Source organism: Montipora foliosa, chromosome 2, assembly GCF_036669935.1.
Source record: "Montipora foliosa isolate CH-2021 chromosome 2, ASM3666993v2, whole genome shotgun sequence".
Taxonomy (NCBI): domain Eukaryota; kingdom Metazoa; phylum Cnidaria; class Anthozoa; order Scleractinia; family Acroporidae; genus Montipora; species Montipora foliosa.
The window spans coordinates 13,502,205-13,522,326 of record NC_090870.1 but is presented as its reverse complement, the minus strand read 5'-3'; the positions used below and the strand labels follow the sequence as shown (position 1 = coordinate 13,522,326).

At 38.4% G+C, this 20,122-nt stretch overlaps 2 protein-coding genes and 1 long non-coding RNA gene across 5 annotated transcripts; 1 reads left to right on the top strand and 2 right to left on the bottom strand.

The window, feature by feature from the left end:
- The first annotated feature begins 6,735 nt into the window (after positions 1–6,735).
- On the top strand, positions 6,736–9,707 carry LOC137989750 (uncharacterized). The gene is made up of 3 exons (XR_011121014.1): positions 6,736–6,870; positions 7,127–7,252; positions 7,459–9,707. It is a non-coding gene; the product is annotated as an uncharacterized lncRNA (long non-coding RNA).
- A 37-nt stretch (positions 9,708–9,744) lies between these two features.
- LOC137989741 (uncharacterized) lies at positions 9,745–12,731 on the bottom strand. Its single transcript, XM_068835411.1, has 5 exons — positions 12,679–12,731; positions 11,952–12,014; positions 11,517–11,579; positions 10,533–10,686; positions 9,745–10,160 (listed from the first exon to the last, which is right to left on the bottom strand). Exons 3-5 carry the CDS (start codon positions 11,563–11,565, stop codon positions 10,085–10,087), a joined length of 279 nt encoding a protein of 92 aa, XP_068691512.1. The 5' UTR covers positions 11,566–11,579; positions 11,952–12,014; positions 12,679–12,731; the 3' UTR covers positions 9,745–10,084.
- A 533-nt stretch (positions 12,732–13,264) lies between these two features.
- LOC137989723 (uncharacterized) lies at positions 13,265–18,799 on the bottom strand. 3 transcript variants are annotated; one of them, XM_068835401.1, is made up of 8 exons: positions 17,848–18,799; positions 17,520–17,711; positions 16,501–16,659; positions 15,519–16,409; positions 14,588–14,777; positions 13,899–14,039; positions 13,755–13,822; positions 13,265–13,617 (listed from the first exon to the last, which is right to left on the bottom strand). In XM_068835401.1, the coding sequence occupies exons 4-8, from the start codon at positions 15,696–15,698 to the stop codon at positions 13,522–13,524; spliced, it is 675 nt and encodes a 224-aa protein (XP_068691502.1). In that variant the 5' UTR covers positions 15,699–16,409; positions 16,501–16,659; positions 17,520–17,711; positions 17,848–18,799; the 3' UTR covers positions 13,265–13,521. The 3 variants fall into 3 exon arrangements, with proteins under 3 accessions (XP_068691502.1, XP_068691497.1, XP_068691506.1); XM_068835396.1 differs by having other exon boundaries at positions 15,519–16,659; positions 17,848–17,998; positions 18,213–18,799; XM_068835405.1 differs by having other exon boundaries at positions 13,282–13,331; positions 13,549–13,617; positions 15,519–16,659.
- Between the last annotated feature and the right edge of the window lie 1,323 nt (positions 18,800–20,122).

Sequence of the window (20,122 nt, the reverse complement as noted above, 5' to 3'; positions counted from 1 at the left end):
ACTACAAATACTTCAGGGAGAGATGACTGGATGGAATCCCAAATACTTCATGACAGACAATTGTGAACAAGAGATTACAGCCATAGAAGAAGTATTTCCAGGTAGGCAGGGGGTTAAAGGATCTTTGATGACCTTTTATGGACAGTCATTACATAAAACAATACTCATTAAGTAATCAGAAATAAGTTCTGTTAATTCTGAAAAAATCATAGCAACAGCATAAAACTATAAGCAAAACAACAAAAAACACACAAACATATCCTGAAAAGAAGGTCTATTGTTCTCTCAATGATCCTTAAATCTCTGATTTACGCTCCGACCATCTTAGTGTTACATTTCATTAAATACAGGGTGCAAGGTATTCCTCTGTGACTTTCACAGAGAACAAGCCTGGGAGAGATGGACAGCCAAATCAGCAAATGGTGTGAATTCACATAGAGAAGAAGTACTTGCAAAACTCCGACTTGTGGCAAGTGCCGAATCTGAGGAGCTTTACCCAAGTCAAGTAAAAGCACTGAAAGAATGCCATTTCTGGAAGGAAAACAGCCGTCTGCGTGACTGGTTTGAAAATCACTGGTTAAGAGAGCACAAGGTTAGCAAAATGAAAATATACATGGCTTTCTGCTTTAGCTATCATTCATACAACATGTATGTATGCCTTTACATTTCCTTTATAATATTTCATCTTAGCCACATTCATACACCAGTTTGCTTTCTAGTTGAAATATGACCTAGTTTCTATCCACTTAAAAAATGGGTATGCTCTCAAAAGTGGTAACCTTAGGACCAATTACTGACCATTCCAACCTGTCATACTAGGCTTGATTGCCACAAAGAGTTAACACAGTAAATGCAAGCCTTATAGAATCTGTGAGCCAAAATTTTGTTGATTTTATGAATGTCTCCTTCAACTGAGCTGATGCACATAACGCCCTTCCTTGGTTGAATGCAAAGTTCAATACACTGATGAATCTAGTAAGTTCAATTAATTAATAATTTAAAAAATATATATTTCTAGCGTTGGGTTCGAGCATACCGCAGTGACATCTCTATCCACACTACAAATGGAGTTGAACGGCAAAATGAGGACCTGAAATATAACTTTTTGGCAAGTCATCGTGACAAGTCCCTCCGTGGTCTTCTCTCTGTTCTCATTACAGAGTTCCTTCCTGAAAAGTATGCAAGGTACAAGACTGTATGTTTCAGAAATATAGACAAACACACTTAAGAAATAAAGACTATTATAATAATCAGAAAAAGAAAAAAAAGGAATCAATATTTTGCCAATTAAAAAATTCTCTGGGCGGGGGGGGGGGGGGGGGGGGGGGGTGAGGAGGAGGAGGTATTCCCTTATATGGGCTATATAGTTATCTGTGGCCCCAAAGGGTATGGTTTTTTAGCGGTTTTGGTCTGAAATAGGGTATAGATTGTGACCATTTTGGTCTGAAATAGGGTATTGTTTGTGCATTCAAGTCTTGAATTGGGTCTGTTTTTAGAAGCTATTTCTTCATCGGCAAGAAGACCATCAACAAAAGCACTTCTCAAATTATCACGCCAACCTTGTAACAGCTCGAATAGGTCTGAAATAGGATATCCAATTTTTGGTCAGGTCTGAAATTGGGTTGGGGAAACCACAGATTCTGGTCTGAAATAGGGAAAGGGTTTCAGGAAGCATGCCGCACACCCCCACCCAATTTTTTTTGCAGTACACCCCCCCCCCCAATTTGATATTGTTTAAGACTGAGAGTAAATATTAAACAGCAACCTTGACTTTCTGAAAAATTCCTCGTTACCCTAACAACTGGGAACATTACAAACCAAAATCCTGAAGTCCATGGCTACATGTATGTTATCATTGCAAAAGGACACTTTATAGTAAGTTGACATTTCCTCTGCCCTTCACATTGTTAGAAATAAGATTATCATTATGTGACAATCTGTTACTAACAGAAACATTAGAAAACAGTTTGTGCCATATTATGAGGTGGCTAAACTTTCCTTAATTTTACTCCTTTAGATACGTAGAGAAGAACACAAGGTCTCACTCCTTGTACCGTCCATATGGGCGTGATATCCCCAGTTACCTTCATAACAGGCCAAAGTCAGTCATTGACTCTGCCAGGCAAAAGATAGAACTTGCTCAGGATATTCCAGCCTCACACATCAAGGTTACTGGTACCGAGGGAGTATTTCTAGTGAAAAGTCAAGAAGCTTGTGGAAAGTGGTACTTGGTTTCTTTTGGAAATGAAGTGCAGCAACCATCCTGTCAGTGCTTCTCATGGGTGCGCAACCATTTCCCATGCAAGCATTTTTTTGCCATATTTAGACATCATCCACAATGGGGATGGGACAAATTGCCTGATGATTATGCAAACTCTCCTTTGCTTACTCTCGATGAGGCCATTATAGGACATGGAAAGCCAATCAACAGTTCCAGTTCCTCCCATGAACTTGTTGACGACAATGCAGAATCATCAATGCCCAATCATGACAACTTTCATGGGGAAATTACAGCATCAACCACACATTCATATGCAAACCCCCCAAATAAAAAAGGTTGTTCTAAAGCACTGGGTAGCATTTGCAGAGAAACACTTAATGAAATTAGACAACTAACCTTTCTCATAGATGACTTGAAGGAGCTGGAATCCTTAAAAACAGAGCTGCAGGGCATATACCAGAAGCTGAAGATGATTGCCCCCTCTAATGGTGGCTTGCAAGTAGAAAGTGGAGAGCCAGAAGTAAAGAAAAGAAAGCTGAGACAAAGTGATCACCCTGGAAAGAAACTCCCTAAAATCCCTAAAACATGTCAACGAAAACACAAATTCAAAGGACGCCATGGCATTAAGGCTGCAGTGATGAGGAATACATTCCAAGTAAATGTCCCCGTTTCCACAGGCTCAGTGCACATATCTGCCAAGACAGCACCAATAACCTTCACCACAGTGCCATCAACTACCACTACAGTGCCAGCTACCCCTGGCACTGTACATGTACCAGCAACCCCTGCCACTGTGCCAGCAACCCCTGTCAGAGTGCCATCAGTCCCAAGGACTGTACCAGGAACCCCTAACACAATGCCAACAACCTGCACTACAATGCCAGCAACTCCCAAGACTATACCAGCAGACTTCACTACAGTGCCACTTACCCCTGCCGTAACAAAACCAACAACTGTCATAGAATCAGCAAACAATTTCGCAGCATCAGCAACCCTAACCACAGCAAGGGAAAGAGCCTCTAAAGAACCAGTCACCTATGTACCTGAAACCCCAACATTCGTACCAACGACTGCGGGAACACGACCTGTCACAGTATCATCAACCTCCTTCAAAGTATCAGCAACACCTATCACAATACCAGAAACTCCCACAACAGAGCCAGCTGCAACAACAATGCATAAAAACCCCACCCAGGTGACTGCAACTGACAGCAACACACCAGTAGCTCCAGCCATAGGAGTAGAAACCTCTACACAAGGACAACCTTCTGGTCATCCAGTATGTCCCATTACTGAAGAAACAAATACCCCCACAAAGACATTACCCTATTCCACCACACCTCCCATCCTAATTCTTGATAATGATGATGATGATGATGATGATGATGATGATGATGATGAGGATCCATGCCGTTCTGTCATATGGCTTACTATAAACAGTGCTGATAATACTGAGTTTAAACTCACTCTCTACAAAGAAAGTAAGGATGGAATATCGACACCTACCTACTGGCTGAATGACTCACAAATTTATGCAGCCCAAATACTGCTCAAGACATCTTTCCCACAAGTTGATGGCCTCCAGGATCCTGCTGTCAGAGGCCAACTAGTAATACCTGCCACCTCTGAGTTTGTACAGGTGATAAATGTTGGCAGGCACTGGGTGTGCATTAGTACAATTGGTTGTCTGGCCGGTGTTGTCAAAGTGTTTGACAGTTTGTACCATAAGCCATGTCCACTTTTGATTGACCATGCTTGCCGCATGCTGTTGTGCCCTTTGGACACTGTAACATTTGTCAATGAGAAGGTGCAAAGGCAAGTTGGTGGCAGCGACTGTGGGTTGTTTGCCTTAGCATTTGCTACTGAATTGTGTCATGGTCTAGACCCAACCACACAGACGTACAGCCAGAGCCAGATGCGCCAACACTACATAAGCTGTCTGGAATCTGGGCAAATGACTCCTTTCCCCAAGACAAGCAAAAGAGTGCAATACCATCTGTCATGCATGAAGACCTCTGTGCCAATCTACTGCCTCTCTAGGCTACCAAATGATAAGAAAGAGTATGTGGAATGTTTTACGTGCCATGGCTGGTACCATCCTGACTGTGCCTCCATACCAAAGTGGGCAATCAATTCAAGGCTACAATGGAGATTTCAGAAATGTAAAGTTAACAGACAAAAAAAGGGATTAGCAAAGATGCTATCATCAGTTGATAATTAAAAAAGTAGTTGATTGTGATAAGTAATGTCAGATGAGGATGATGAAATGAGGATGATGAAATGTGAGTATCTAAAATTTATGTTCGGGCGCCACTGTGCGAGGAGATGATCATGAGCTTGATGTATTAATGAAAGTGATTTATATTTTTGCATTTTGACGTTTGTTCTTCTTTAGAGTGTTTGTAAAAGCATGCACGAAACTCTCTTTCGACGACAGGTGAGCATATTATTTGCTTTGATTACGAGATTGTTCAGCATAAGGCGGTGACTATTGATGACTATTCGTCACTATTCGCGACTATTCTCGCGACTATTCGTCACTATTCGCGACTATTCGCACTGTTCGTACTATTCGCTATTCGCGACTATTCGCTGTTCGCTATTCGCTATTTAAACAATAGAGTGTTTCTGTCGAGGAACTATCGGCTCATAGTTGCCCCACGGAAATTTGATGTTCTCAAGAACATCAAATTTCCAAGGGGCAACTATCAGACCGATAGTTCCGAGACATAAACACTCTATTGCCTTTATTGTTCACTACAAAATTTTCTTCCCCGCGCCAGCTCAAAAATCATGTTGAATTATTTTCAACTTTATTAGACGAAAGCCGTGTCAGCCAATGTAAAATTTGAAAAAGAAAAAAAAACAAAAACCCTCTTAATACAATTTCGATTGTTTATTTTCCATAAGGCCGCTTGTTTACAGAGGAACCACCTGGCGGAAATGAACTGAAAAACCTAGGTAATTTGCTCTACAATGGCTTTTATTGTTTTGAGGCCATAACAGAGAAATCTTGATGACGTGATATGTGGCATTTGTGGTACAATTGGGGAGCTTTACCTCGGGGATGGAAATGAGAAGAATTGCTGCAGTATTAGCGAGGTGCAGTTATTCTACAGGCATGTTTAATTTTTTAAATTGGAATTTGAGTCTACTTGATGTGCGAGGAAACGCTGTAAGAGCCTTCTTAGACAAATATGTCAACTCAAAAAGCCGCCAGCTAATGAATAATAATATCTATAGAACTCCTAGTGTTCACAGTATGCAAACTGCAGCTTCATGCGAAAGCAATAGTGTTAAAGTCATGTTCCAGGAGGACACGTTTTGAGGCCGGTGGTCAACAATTTAATGGGCAAAACAGAAAGCGAGACTTCTTCACTTGGGACCCCAGGTCCTAAAATGTGCAATTTAGAATTTCCATCAAAGGTTCTTGAGTTTGACTTTTGGCGTCAATTTCTATGATTACTTTGACATTTCATGTACACCAGAAAACATGAAAACATATAGGTTTGGGATTATCATTTTTGTACCCAAATGAATTAGTCTACAATGCTCGTCACATTTGTTGGAACAGCCATCCCCGTTTCCCCCCGCCTCCAATGTTGATTTTAACAACTACTAGCAGTCACCCGAAAAATTCTCACACAACATTGAATTGGGGGAATTGGGATGTGATATAACCTACGATCTGGTAACACTATGATTCTAGACCATTCGGTTAGTGTTCCAACTAAATATGTCTAGTATTGTAACATCTCGGCAGTTTGTATTGGCGTCACTCAACTTTCCTTCCTACAAAATGGCAGTTCACATTCAGACATACCTTTTCACCACTAAAACCAATCATCAAATGTTTCTTCAATTGGTTTATGTAATTCAGTGTTATAAATTACTGTAACTTTCAAGAAAGTGATCCAGTGCATCACAATGCCATGTTTCACTAGAAGTTAGTGTTCACTTACTAAATAAATATATGTATTTGTTATCTGGCTAACTGAAGTCACTTTTCCTGTATCATATATTAATTTTTTGTGATGCTCATGCTTTGTTGAGCTTGCATTATTAATTGCTTTCTTTCAACAGATAAATTACGCGCCAAGAGATTGTGTGGCAAGTGATCCCATATCTTTGGAGAAGTTTTTGCTCAAATTAAAGGAACGATGGGTGGAATGTACCACATACACAAGGTGCTGCAAAAAATTGGAAGTCTACCAAACATCAATTCCCCCCATCATCCCACCTTCAATGCGAAACCCTGTTGAAGTTTTGAATACAGAGGACAAGAAAAAAAGATCATTGTTAGACAGCATTAAGCACAAATATCAAGGTTTGTGGTCCATTTCAATTCAACAGGGTTCATAATGCTGTCATTATTCTTCTTACAAGTCAAATTACAAGGAATAGTTCAAGAATTAATTACATGAAGACCGTTGACAGCTGTGCACGTCATAGATTTGCAAATTGTTATCAAACACAGACACGAACAGTTTTTACATGTGTCATTCCCAATTTTTTTAGGTGACCCATCCCTCCTACATGACATCATTTCTAAGGATGGTGTGGATATTTCAGCACTCAATCACATGAGTGCTGAAAGCATCAAAGGAATCTGTGAAAAATGCAACATCCTGACATCACACAAGTCAGTGGTAGATAACAAGAATTAGGGTATTCTCAGGAATGAAAATGTTACCAAGCACTTTATTGATTTCTTTATCTTATGTTCTTGTTGATGATAAAATTTTTGTGGCATTTTTTGAGGGCTTTGTTTCTGCAATCAGTTGCCCATTTGTCATTTTTTTTAAAGATTGTGGCAAGTATTCAGCTCTATGATAAGAGAATGCTATCAGTGATATGTTAAGATTGCTGTAAGAAGCAATCTATTCTTGTTGTAATTTTCTGCAGGAAAGGATGAAGATTGCCATCCAAGCATTACATGAGTCTCTGCTCATCGGTTCATGCCCATGCCATGGATTTACCAAGGTTGATGGTCATACAGGTGGCTTTTATCACATTGTGTGCAGACACGGGGTAGGGACTTGCGGTAATGTTTTTTTTCAATACATGTATCTACGCTGTTCAGCATGTGCCATTTCACTCTTAACAGCAAGTAACCAGATGACTTGGTCATAGGTATGGAGTTATTGGTACATGTACAGTGTTATTGGTATCAACACAACATATTTTTCAGAACTCTGGCCTTTAAAATATCTTTTGCTTGTGTTATTTTCTTTCAGGTAACTGCAGCTTCCAAGTTTTTAACACTCCAAGAATCTGTGCGTGATCCTGCTGACTTGTACCTTTCGTTAAAGCACTATCCACTGCTTTTTATTTGTGACACTCCATGTGGTTTTGTCAGGCACATGCATGTCAGGGAGCCAGAAACTACAAAACAACTGTGGGGACCTTTCTCTGGTTGTTTAGAACAGCCAACTCTTAAAACGAAACCTTTCACAGTAAGCCTGAATCTTCCTTTTATTTCTGTTTTCATATATTGGCAAAGTTCACAGATTATACTTTTTAACCAATCATTAAACTTGATACAAAAACAAGCTATTAACCGGGAAGTTCAACATATCTGGAATGACCTGTGTGTAACTGTGCATGCATATATACATTCTATGCATACAGTAGTTAAATAACTATGGAGCACATTGTCAGAGTTGAATGGTCTTATTTATCTTACATTGTAGGTGCATATTGCAGGATTTCTCATCATCAAAAATTAGCTTTCAACCAAAATATTGCAGCTACATGTACACAGCCTTCATCTTTACTGTTGTAGTAGTAAAATAGATTATTGACGAGTTATGTCATACGATTTGGAGAACAAATAAACTCATGACACAGAAAGGACGGTTGAATGAAGGCAAGTCAAAGATACATGTATTACATTTTTATGATGATTCTCAGTATTATGGTTTACTAATAAGTACATGTATCTTAGGCCCGATGTGCTGAATCCAAGCAAATGAGAAAAATCTTTTGTTTTCACTCATTTGCATTAGATTTGGCACTTGAAAAATTCATCATTTGAATCGGGCCTAAGGCATTGATGTTGCTTATATGCTGCCATATGCCCATTTTCCAGTGTTTTCTCCCCTAAAAAGGCAAATGGTTCATTTGCATGACATTGAAAAGTAGCAAGGAGGCTACCATGAACCAGGCCTACATTTATTTAAGTCGCAAACTGTATTCTTAAAGACTGACCTTGCACTTACAGTATGATGTTCATGTTATGATTATTATTTGAATATGTTCACTCTCAAGTCGTATTGGTTTAGTAATTGACAGCTTCATCTTGTTGTTTACTTTTCAAGGGAGTACAATTGTAAGTGTACCAGAGATTGTTCCAGCAGAATACTTGGATCATTCAAGGCTCTTACCTTTTTCGCACAGCAAAAAGGTGGCTCACCATCTCACTGGATCAGAAAGGCGGTATGTGCTAGGTGACCGCTTCCACAATGCCACTAACCCCCACAAATCTCCTCTGTGTGAATTTCATGACATAAATTTGTGTCTTCAGTCGTGTGTTCTCAAGACCAGTTACCAAGAGTCAGAAAATCACCGGAAGAATACCCGTAGATTGAGAAGCTCTTGCGTTCAAGGCTTTGGGACTCACTATTTCTATAATTACCTTATGGATTTCTACCAGAATGAGGACATAGTGAAAAAACAACGGACATTGCTTGAGAAGAATCTAAGGAAGGATCAGTTTATAATCAGATATCAGTTCTCTAGATTTAAAATTAGTGAATAACAAAAATACCCTTAATGCAAAGCCCATGATAAATTATTACTTACTATTTAAAGTGTTCCTTGCTTCAGGATCCTACATGTACAGTACATGTATGTTAACTTTTGCCAATACCAGAGTTTGCTTTGTGTCATCTTCTGTTGAATTTGTGATGAGAGGTCTCCTCTGTGCGAGTTTCTTTACATACATTTAAACCTGTGTCTCTAGTCATTTGTTTGAAAAACCAGCTACCAGGAGTCTGACAATCACATGAAGAGTATCTGTAGGGTGTGAAGCTCCTGAGTTCAAAGCTTCAGCACACACTACTTGTGCAATTACCTAATGGATGATTATCAGAATGAGGATATACATGTAGTTAGAATACAGAGGACCTTGGTTGAGAGTAGTCTTGCCAAGGGTCAGTTTGTATGCAGAGACCAGTTAGGCCGATTTACAGTTTGCAGTTCACAAAGTTGTCCTGAATATTTCAGATCATATTTTAAATATGTCAGGTCTACACATGGTTATCGGACCAGATCTGCTGTCTCTAATGACCTTTTAACACCATCTTCTAAAAAAAATTCTGGGCTTAGAACTTTCCACTCATTCAAGTGCACGTCCTCTATGGAATAACTTCCTTACGGAAAACTCCTCATTAGAGCATTTTAAGATTAATAGGACCTTTTAAGCATAATTTTTATAAATTTTGAACTATACAATGTAAGTAGGTGTTTTCATATTTAGGAAGTTTTTTTTTTTTGGGGGGGGGGGGAGGGGGGGCATTATGCAAATTAGCAGCTAACCGGTCATAATGTATTTCACCCTTCATAAATGAAGTGTTTGTTTGTTTCTAATGAAAAATTATATGTACATTCATAACAGAGCATCTCAGAAAACGTATCCTACGACTTGTGACATTTCATTGCAAATCCAAATTAACTGAAATATGAGGACTACCCATGGTTATGCATATACAGCCCCTCAAACCTCACTGCATTTGAACTTCTGCTTTAGGCATTGTTTTATTACAGTGTAGGTGTTTTGGATTGTCCAAATTTTGTGTACATAATGGCAGGTGATTATTGAGTATATAGGAGGTGTACAGCTGTATATGCCTTGGAGTAGTCCTAGGAGGCATCACATCCAGGGCAATACCATCGTTCCTGGATTGGTTCTTTGTTCTCTGGCAGTCCAACACAGACACTAAAAATAGGAAGCCCAATAAAAACTATTGTTAACACTATAATGATTACCCCATACAGTGCATGAGTTCCTTCCACCAACATAATAAGTGGTCCCTTTACCAGGCTGTATTGGGAAGATATTTTTATATGGGGATTGGGGAAATCATGATGCATCACAATTCTAAAAGTTATACATTAAAAGGGAAATTCGACACTTACAGTATTGGGCCTGAGGTACTTTTCCAAAGCATATGCATGTAAAATATTGTACACTACTGTAAGTTGCTCTCCAAAAGCATACAAGGTTCCTGATGTAATAATAATAATTTGTATCATGACACTAATTTTTACATCTTACAAGTAAAGAATATGATGGTCAATGAGGCCTTACTTGTGAAACCAGCATTCACAGTCTTCACAGGAGACCCAGTACACCCTGGCTTTCTTCCCAGAAGGGCTTTCCTGGCCACATGTTTTACATTTAGATCTGCTGGATCCTGTTTTCCCTTTTCCTCTTTTCTTCTTACCTGGTTCCTTGTTATAAACTGTAAGAAATGAAAGACTATTAAGGCACAGCGTGTTAACTTTAGATCAAAGTACAATTAAGTAGATAATTATAAATGACAGGCAATGTGAGGTTAAAAAGATGATAACACAATTATGTCCAAACTTGTACAGAACTTGATATGAGCATCTGATAAGGTTTTCTGTTTTCAGTTTATTTCCCAGTGGGGAAAGTCAGAAAAAACCCTTGCCAAGGGTTGCCAATTGGTTTAAGCCCTAAACCAATACTCGTTTTCATGGCCATTTTCTTGTTGTTGATATTATTGCTCTTGTAGACAAAGATGGTTTGAAAAACAAATTGTGGACCTTGACGACTGACCAGTGGTAAGTCAATTCATTCCATTTTTTCCTTTGAAATTCGTCACCAGATCATGTACGTACTGTATGATTAGGTGAGTGGCAAACACAAGATTGATGGAAGTGAGAGATGGTAGAAAGAGGCGAGAAGACACTCACTTCTTCCCTCCCTGCTCTCCCACTAAAAAAAAAATCAAAAAAGATTAGGGAAAGACGCTGCTTTGCCAACATTGTGGGTGCATACAGAGCATGTGAGCCGAGAAATAGACCATATTCGTATTCTCAGTATTGGACTGAAACTAGCTTGCAATGGAGGCTAATGCGGGGAAATCTTTTCAAATGCAAATACTTTTAAATATATTCCCCCGCATTAGCCTCCATTGCAAGCTAGTTCCAGTCAAATACTGGGAATACGAATATGGTCTATTAAACTCCTTTTGCAGTTCAATGTTTTTCCCCAGTGGAAGAGATATTTAAGAAATTAACAAAAACCTTTAAAAAATCAATAAACTACCGTCTGTTCTTGGGAAGACACCAACAGTCCCTGGCACTGATTCTGGCATTGTGATAGGAGCTTCTGCAGTGCATTAAATAACACCAAGTAGGTAAAAATCCAAACAAGTGATATAAGAAGAAATCAACAATGTGACTGGTAGCACTTGGCACGATGACATGGCCACAACACCATGATATTAATTAAAACACATTTTTTGTCTAAAATTAATACAGTACTCAAATTGCTCTCACAAGAGCAAAGAAAACAAGACATTCAATTTAATAGGTGTATACAATGACTTAATCTGTGTCATAAAGTTAATATGTAAAAATTCACTCTGCATGTGCATAAATAAAACAGCCATACTGAACAACAAAGTTAACTAATGATATGAAACGAAGTTTGACCATCACAATTATCTTATTTCCAAACTTTATTTATGATTGCACTTGCCTTGTCTACTGTCCAATGCGTCATCAACAGGTGGAGCAAATAGCGATTTTCTTGCTCTTGCACCTTGTTGATAAATTAATGTATGCCCATAATACAGCTTACACCATTAGCATAGACATACCATACTAGGGGGTATAACATCAGGGTGACAAATCAATATGGACTTTGGGAACTTTAGATTTGGAGTATGACTGACTAGAAGTGTGTCTTCTTTTCAGAGCACATACACAAACTCTTTCAAGTTCCGATCTCATGGTTGTACTTGTTGTCTAAAGTTAAAGTGCACTTTACCTCAAAATATTTTCTTTAGCAAAAGTTGAATATCAAACAAATTTAACTTTTGCTTCTTTAGATTTAACATTTTAATGTGCCTCATAAGGTATGTAAGACAAAAATGCTGGCAATCATTTGTCCCATGGCAGAGGCAGTGAGAGGCATGGGCCTTTTCCTTCTATGTTGTCATAAGCTACTTTGCATTATAACTTTAAAGAACTTTGGCAATGTAAATACTAGTTATTAAAGTCATTAAAGGAATAGACCAATAACTCCATACGCTCAGCCATGGGACAAATGACTGCAAGCTTTGCCACTCTCTTGTACCTCATTGGGCCAAGTAAATTAAAAGTAAAGTCTAGAGAAGCAAAGGTGAAATATAAGAAAGACAAAGTTTGCAAAACAAATAATCTTTGAGGTTAGGTTCACTTTAAGGTCTTCATGTAGTACACACCTTCTTTTCTGGGGCCCTCAACTGATGGGGTTGCTATGTCTTCCTGCAGTGATGGCCCTTAGTGGATATTAAAACTTATATTAAACGTGTCATAATGTTAACATGTTTGCTTAGTTTTCAGAAAATAATGTTAGGTGCAGAATGTGCATAGTGTAATGCCTGACAATTGAGAGAGTTGATAATGTGGCGTAGTCCGAGAGGCCAGGGCAGTTATCATGGGAAAAGGTAAATGGAGTAATATTAATAGAGATTTAAATGTTTTCAATACATTACAATAGTATGAGAGTTCATTCTCATCGTGAATGAAAGACAATTGTCAAAATATTACAGAAATTCACAAACAAGTACATACACTGTATCTAATAATTGCTTATAAATTTGATAAGGACCTTGATCGTCTTGATTTCATTCCTGCAAGCAGACCCTTAGAGTGAAGAATGAAGGAATTAATATGTCATTACTACTAATAATCTATAAACATGTAATGAAGGTTAAGCATATCGTTTGTTGACCAGCTGCTGTGTAATACAGTAATCATGGAACATTGTAATAATTGTTGCAGTAGTGTCATTGACTTTGGTTACACAACTTGATATGTTTCTTATAGTTCTTGATTTTTCTCTTGTGGCTGGATTTCAATTTATTCTTGGTTTCTTGCAAAAAGAACAAGAATTATCACGTATCTATCAAAGAGATGGTGCAAATTGCAAAGGCAGCAAAATAATAAAATGAATGGATGCGAAGAGCTCACTACCTGAGTGTGCATTTCTGAACTTTATTTTATTCCATAAAAATTAGAATATTATGTTCTATTTCTTAACTTAAGCTATTTAAATAAAGTCATTAATAAATTTCTTTGAACTTACTCACCCTTTCAAAGGCCCTTTTCCTTTTCGGTGTGTAGGTTCGGTAGGTTGTCTCGCTTCCTGGTGACAAAACCTTGAAAATATTTAATTTTAGTAAGTCAAATGTTGTTGAAGTGTTCTATACCCATTGACGGTACCATGGCCAATCTTGCCCAACTAGCTATGTGTTCATAAAAATTAAATGCCATATAGCATTTGCTTAATTTATACCTTCAAAACCTCTGCTTGGGTTGGCCTTGTAGGGCTATTTTGTTCCTTTGTAGGTTTCTGGTTGAATGCTGAAAGTAGCAAGTTTGTCAAGTGTGATTTGAAAGGCTTTGTAAAGCAGGTATTTCATTAACTGTTGAGGTTTACCTTTGACTTTCATAGCGATTGTATCGGTTATATGTACAAGTTCTTGATAATCATAATCAGACATAGTCTCTTCGACTTTTTCTGATGTGAGGTCTGGTAGTTTTGGTGCCTCGCACCCAGGTTGTTCTCGAATACCAGCCACTGTTGGAAAAAAACGTGTTGATCAGAACATTGTCGAAATTATGAACCCTTAAGTGTATACAAATTATGTACATGTTCACCATTGGCATTATGCTTCGCTCACTGCTTGCAGTTTGAGCACTTTTGTGACTCCACAATGCAATCCAACAATGTGTAACCGTACATCCTGTGCCCAAGTTCAGGAGCTGCCATAAAGCCATTATGGTGACAACCGGGAGGGCACATTGTATACATATATATATATATATATATAATTATTTGAATTATTATTATCATTCAAGGAATGTCATTACAGGACTGTGTATTTAATTTTTAATCATCAATGCTGAGTTGCATCAATCAGTAGTAAACTCTTAGAAATTTTTACAAATTTAGGCAATGATAATTTTTTTTTTTTGCAAAAAGGTTATGGATTGACCCCTAGATCAGAATTAAGTTCCATATTCTCCCCATCTTAAATTATATCCAATTTATTGGCCTGGAGGAAGAGCTAACACTTGTGTATTGTGAACTGTACACTAGTGACAAAGCAAGGTGCTGGGACTTACAATGTCTAACATATGCAACAAAGGATGGCTCTAGAAGTTGCACTGGTATTTTGTGGGCTTTCGAATTAGTCACAAGACTTTTGTTGTTTTTCTTCCGCACGTCCATGATCGATGCTTTTTCATCAATGGCAAATGGGCAGGTTACACTGAATCCATTGGCCGTGGTATTTTTGATTTCATCTGTCACTTCCTGCAAGTAGAAATGAGGAGAGGTGTCATACAGTAAACAGTCGCACATAAGAACCTAGATTTTTCCAAGATAGGCTAAATGGGTTCTGATAAAAATGGTATTTATAGCAGTTTTAGACTATCTAGGTGCTTAACCTGTTCACACCGCAAATGCCCAAGGTCGCTCCCCCTTGACGAGAAAATTCTTTTAATAGTCACTCTCAGACGTCAATATGTTAAATTGGTTCTTATTTCCACAAAAGATGTCTACTCTATGGCAGGTGGCTGTAAGGGTCATTTCTACATTTTTGCACTAATAGCAGCAAAGCAAAACTACACCGTCTTCTGTTCTTTACATGTATGGTGTAGACATGAAGTCATGATATGTACCGTAACTGTAAGATCTAAAACGTAGAGGCCCACAAAGCCTGAAGGCCTATTTGCTATCGAACAACAAGGCCAGAATTGTGAAAATATGCATGACAAATGAGAGCTGTTGTTGCAGACAATTTCACGGCCATTTTATAAAATAAAAACCTGTTTAATTTTTTTGGGATAACACGATTCTTACGAAATTTTCAGCCTAACAGGTTCATAACATTGTACGTTCTTATATGCAGGTGTTTACTGTACCACTCTTGTCTTTAATACTGTACCCATACCTAAGCCTGCATCAGGCCTTGAAATATTATTACCAAAGTTCAGTCATTAAATTATAATTTCACAGTTGAAAGATTTGATCACTTAATTAAGTTTTACTTACAGTACGCAAGACACTGTGGAATTGCCCCAAGGTTTCCAACTTGATGGCAATTGCAGGTTCAAAGTCCACGTCATGTGAGGTCTTGACATTCACAGCTGGATTGAGCCACATGAGGATCTTCAAAAAAATATCAAAGCACTGAGACAGACCATGCCACACCTTAGAGATTGAAAGCTGCATCAAACCATTTTAGTCAATTTAGGCAGATGGCTCACTTGATTGGCAAAGCATACAAAAGGCATAAAGAAAAACCAAAAAGTGCAAAATACATGGAAAGAAGAAGAATTCAACAGTTTTCCTTTGGGTGAACTAGAAAATTTTATGTCCAACCATTTGTTTGCCTTGCTTATGGTATGTGGAAATTATCTAGCCTTTACAAATGGAGAAGTTATTTTAAATTGTAAAATTTGAGGTTATGTAATATGACCTGTGTATGTTGTGCTTTAATACTGAAATTGAGGTTGACACGATTTCATCCGAGTTGCATTCTAAACTGAAGGGCTTATTTTACGGAGGGTGTCAAAAGCAGGTTGCAGGTTAGGGTTGTAAGTAACTGTTTTACCATAACTGAAACAACCCAAACCTTTAAAAATATCAACCTTAGGCTTAATTTTTTTGTGTGGGGTTTTTAGCTATGGTAAAACAATGAACTACAACTCTAACCTGCAACCTGCAGTTTACACCCTCCAATTATTATTTCATTCAAACAATAAGTTCATTTTCAACCACAACATATTGTACCTTGCCTGGCCCATCTTGATTCAATTTGTCTAAGGCATCCTGCTGGATGCGCCAGAAGAAGGGAGGTCCCTCCTGTTTGGCGGCATTTAATGCAGCAATTTTGGACAATAGGTCCTTTATGTCTAACACCTTGTTTGCTGATGCATGAATCTATGACAAGAAGAAGAAATGGTTACAGAGAAAATAAGTATGGTTATGTAGAGCTTGTTTGGCGGCAAAATAGAAAGTTTTGATTTCTTACCATTATGTTAACCATGATGCAGTACATTGTGCCCTTCACCCATCTGGGTTGCTGATGGGTTACAACTTTCTTGACAAGAGACCTTAGTTGGTCTCCATGGTCGTGGACAATTTCCTCCCACAAAGGCAGGTATCGTATGGCCCAGGCAACAAACAGACCCTGTTTTGGATGGTTGACAAGAACTACTGAGTTAATATCATGTTTAGTGAATGATTGACCAATTGCTAGTTATAGTTAGTATAAAATAATGTTAGGCAACTCCGTGGCTGTAGCACCTTAACTTCTTCACCCATGATATTCTTACTGTGTTTTCTTAATGTTCGTACATGTATATTCAGTTCTCTGGCTCATGTCAGATAATTTAACTTGTCCCTGGGTGACCTATTAGGGAGTAAAGGCATCAGATTTTCTTTATACCTTTGAGCAAAAAAATGGTACATGCACTTGTCTCGTATTGGTACACAACACGAATTTTACCCTGACATAACAAATATCATTCAGTTGAACTTTTAGCAGTGCTGATGGGCCTGCGGAGTGTTATGCAAAAGAGAAAATAGCAGGTGACCAAAACTTTCATGATGACGATGATGGTAATCGATATTACTTTGAATGACAGTGACACGTGACAGTTTCCACAAAATGCTAAAGTTATGGCTCACTGAGTGTCTCCAAGTAAGTTCATGGTAATTTAGCCTGTGCCACAGTCGAAACCAAACGTCTGGTTTGGTCCGTGTGCGAACCAGTACCGAAATCCTTGTACTGGGCTCCCAGCAGCATACCAGGATTTACGTATGCACCATGTTTGGTCTGTTAAGATAAACAATTGTTAGACAAGACTGGCAATAGCAAATCAGGTTTAAGGGAAAAATGCACTCGCGCTTGTTCGTTGAGTCCGTTGGGAGTCCAGAACAAGGCTCTTGGTGCTGCTTCAGAGACGTTGCTAACCGGTGTTAGATTACGTCTGCAATGCAGGTTAATGTTTTTAGTAAATAAAAAAAAAACAGAGGAAATGCTATTACCTTTCTACTTCCTTACTGTTGCTGGATATCAGTAAGGATGCCCTTGGGGCCTGCATTCCAAATGTTGCAGAGCCTTGAATCAGTCCACTCTGTATGTGGTTTAAGAATTCGCCAAGCTGCTGCGAAATTAGGAGATCATCCACCAAAACCACAAGGGATGTCTTTGACATAACTTCAAGAACCTTTAAATTGCTGAACCATACCAAATACATTGTTAGGAAAAATGAAGACATCTTAAATAACTTTCTTTGAAAAGTTCTGTAATCAGAATATTAATTTCAAAGCAAAGCCCGATGTTTAGACAGTCAAGGAGATAACTTTAACCTACTCTGAGGTGCCAGCTGTATTCTGGTTGCCTCCTGATAAAAGAAGGAGGTGCCTTCTGACTGGAATTCCTTATCCCTTGCAAACGACATGTAAAGAAAGTGACTTTCCACAGTTCTTGTGTGTGGAGAAAATCAATCCAATGTTGCTTTCAGCTATGACCAAAGACATGAATATTTATTACATTCTTCATCTCAATTGTCAACTTTAAAGATGAGCTTAACTTTAATAAATGAATTTCCTTCTCCTAACATCCACTCGTGAAAGGAACAAGCCAGCTTTTCACAACAAAAAAACGTACAAAAAGTTACTGTCATTAACATTAAAATAACATCATAGTGTACTGCCATTGTCATGTTTTTAACTTACAACAAGTTTCATCGCTCTTGTTTGAGCATAGGATACGTGCCATAACAAAAGACACTGCCATAAGGAACTGTCCATGGTTTATACCAAAATATGTGGACAATTCGAGAAACCTAACAAAAGACAAATCATTATCATTATTAACTTTGGTAATTACTGTCACAATGATTGCGTCTTGTTCAACACGAGCAATTATAGTAATATTGGTATTCCATAGTGTTAGTCATGTGTTACAGTGTCAAGTTTCACTCCTAATGAGAAGTTTCATGAAAGTGATGACCTGGTTTGAACCAAGCAGCAGTCGTTGTGTAATGTTTTGTTCTGTTGTAAATTGTATTTCAGTGGCCCTGAAAATCCCATAAGGCGCGTGGTCAATTAACTAAGTGGATATGGATGTATCCACTTTCAAACTTTACATCTTCTGCAAACAGACCTTGCCATAGCCTTCAACAAACACGTAGCATCTAGGAGATGCCCATCTACTACTGTAGCGTAGTTTTTTAAGGAATCTTCTATGTCAAAGTAGACAAAATCATCCTCTTGTAATTTTCTGTTGTCTTGGATGTGCAGCTGATAGTATATTAAAATAAATGATGGAAGCAATTAATTCACTTTTTATTATACTGGCTGAGGAAAATAATTAGTGATAATAATATCAGATACCAAAATAGCGGCCATTTGAACACTCAAAGTAGGGGCAGGTATTTTTTGCAGGTTGAAATTTCATTATAACTGGAAAACCGCTGGCACTAAAAACCTGCAAAAAATACCTGCCGAAGTAGGTTTTGTTGCCTTGTTTAGGTTACGATAATTCTTTTCAATTTTGAGATTAATTAAGTAGTTTGTATGGAACGCCAACACTGTCTTATGTGAACCTCTTTCATTATATGCGGTGCATTTTACGTTATATGCGGTGCATCTTACATTATATGCGGTGCCTTTCACATTATACGCAGTGCTTTTCTTATTATATGCGGTACTTTTGTCATTACATGTGGTACTTTTGTCATTATATGTGGTACTTTTGTAATGATATGCAGTGCTTTCGTCATTATATGCGGTGCTTTTGTCATTATATGCAGTGCTTTCGTCTTTATATGCGGTGCTTTCGTCGTTCTATGTGGTGGTTGTGTCATTATATGAAGTAGTTTTTACATTATATGCGGTGCTTTGTTTGTCATCATTATATGAGGTGCTTTTGTCGTTATATGCGGTGCGTTCTTCATTATGAGGTGATGATTCCCCGGGGTCTGGGTAGGAGCGTGTGAAAAATCCACAATGCCATGGGCACCGATATCGAGGATCCGCCATTTTGTTTCCGTTCTTGCTTCTTTCGTGTTCTCTTGGAGACCTCGAAATGGACACAGTCTTAAAGAGACTGAAACTCGAAGATCTGACTGAGAAATTTCAAACTGAACACATTACTCCGGACATTGTTTGCAAGTTGTCGGTACACGAAATGGAAATGTTAGGAATAAATACTCGCAGTGATATGATGTCTTTAGGGGTAGAAGCACCGAAGAAACTCGAGAGAACGTGTGGTGCCCCCATTTTCTTTATTCCACAGTCTGTGCTTGGTGATTTGCTACAAGAGGGATTTACAATCAAGGAAATATCTTCGATCCTTGCTCTATCGGAGAGTACGGTTTGCCGGAGGATGAGGCAATACGGATTTAGCAAGTTCGAGTTCACTGCATCAGGGTTGGTAACGTTACCTTACATATAGGGGTGAGTTGGAACACGATACATGCAGTCATTCACTAGCCGTCACGCAACAAAAAATCATAGGTCACCGTTTCGTAGCGAAACTCAGAGGTTTTCATAATTGTAATCTACGCAGTGGATGGGTTTTTCGTGCAAAAACATGAAGGAAAACTCAAAGATGTCTTTCCGTGAAACCGTCTTGGTTTTGT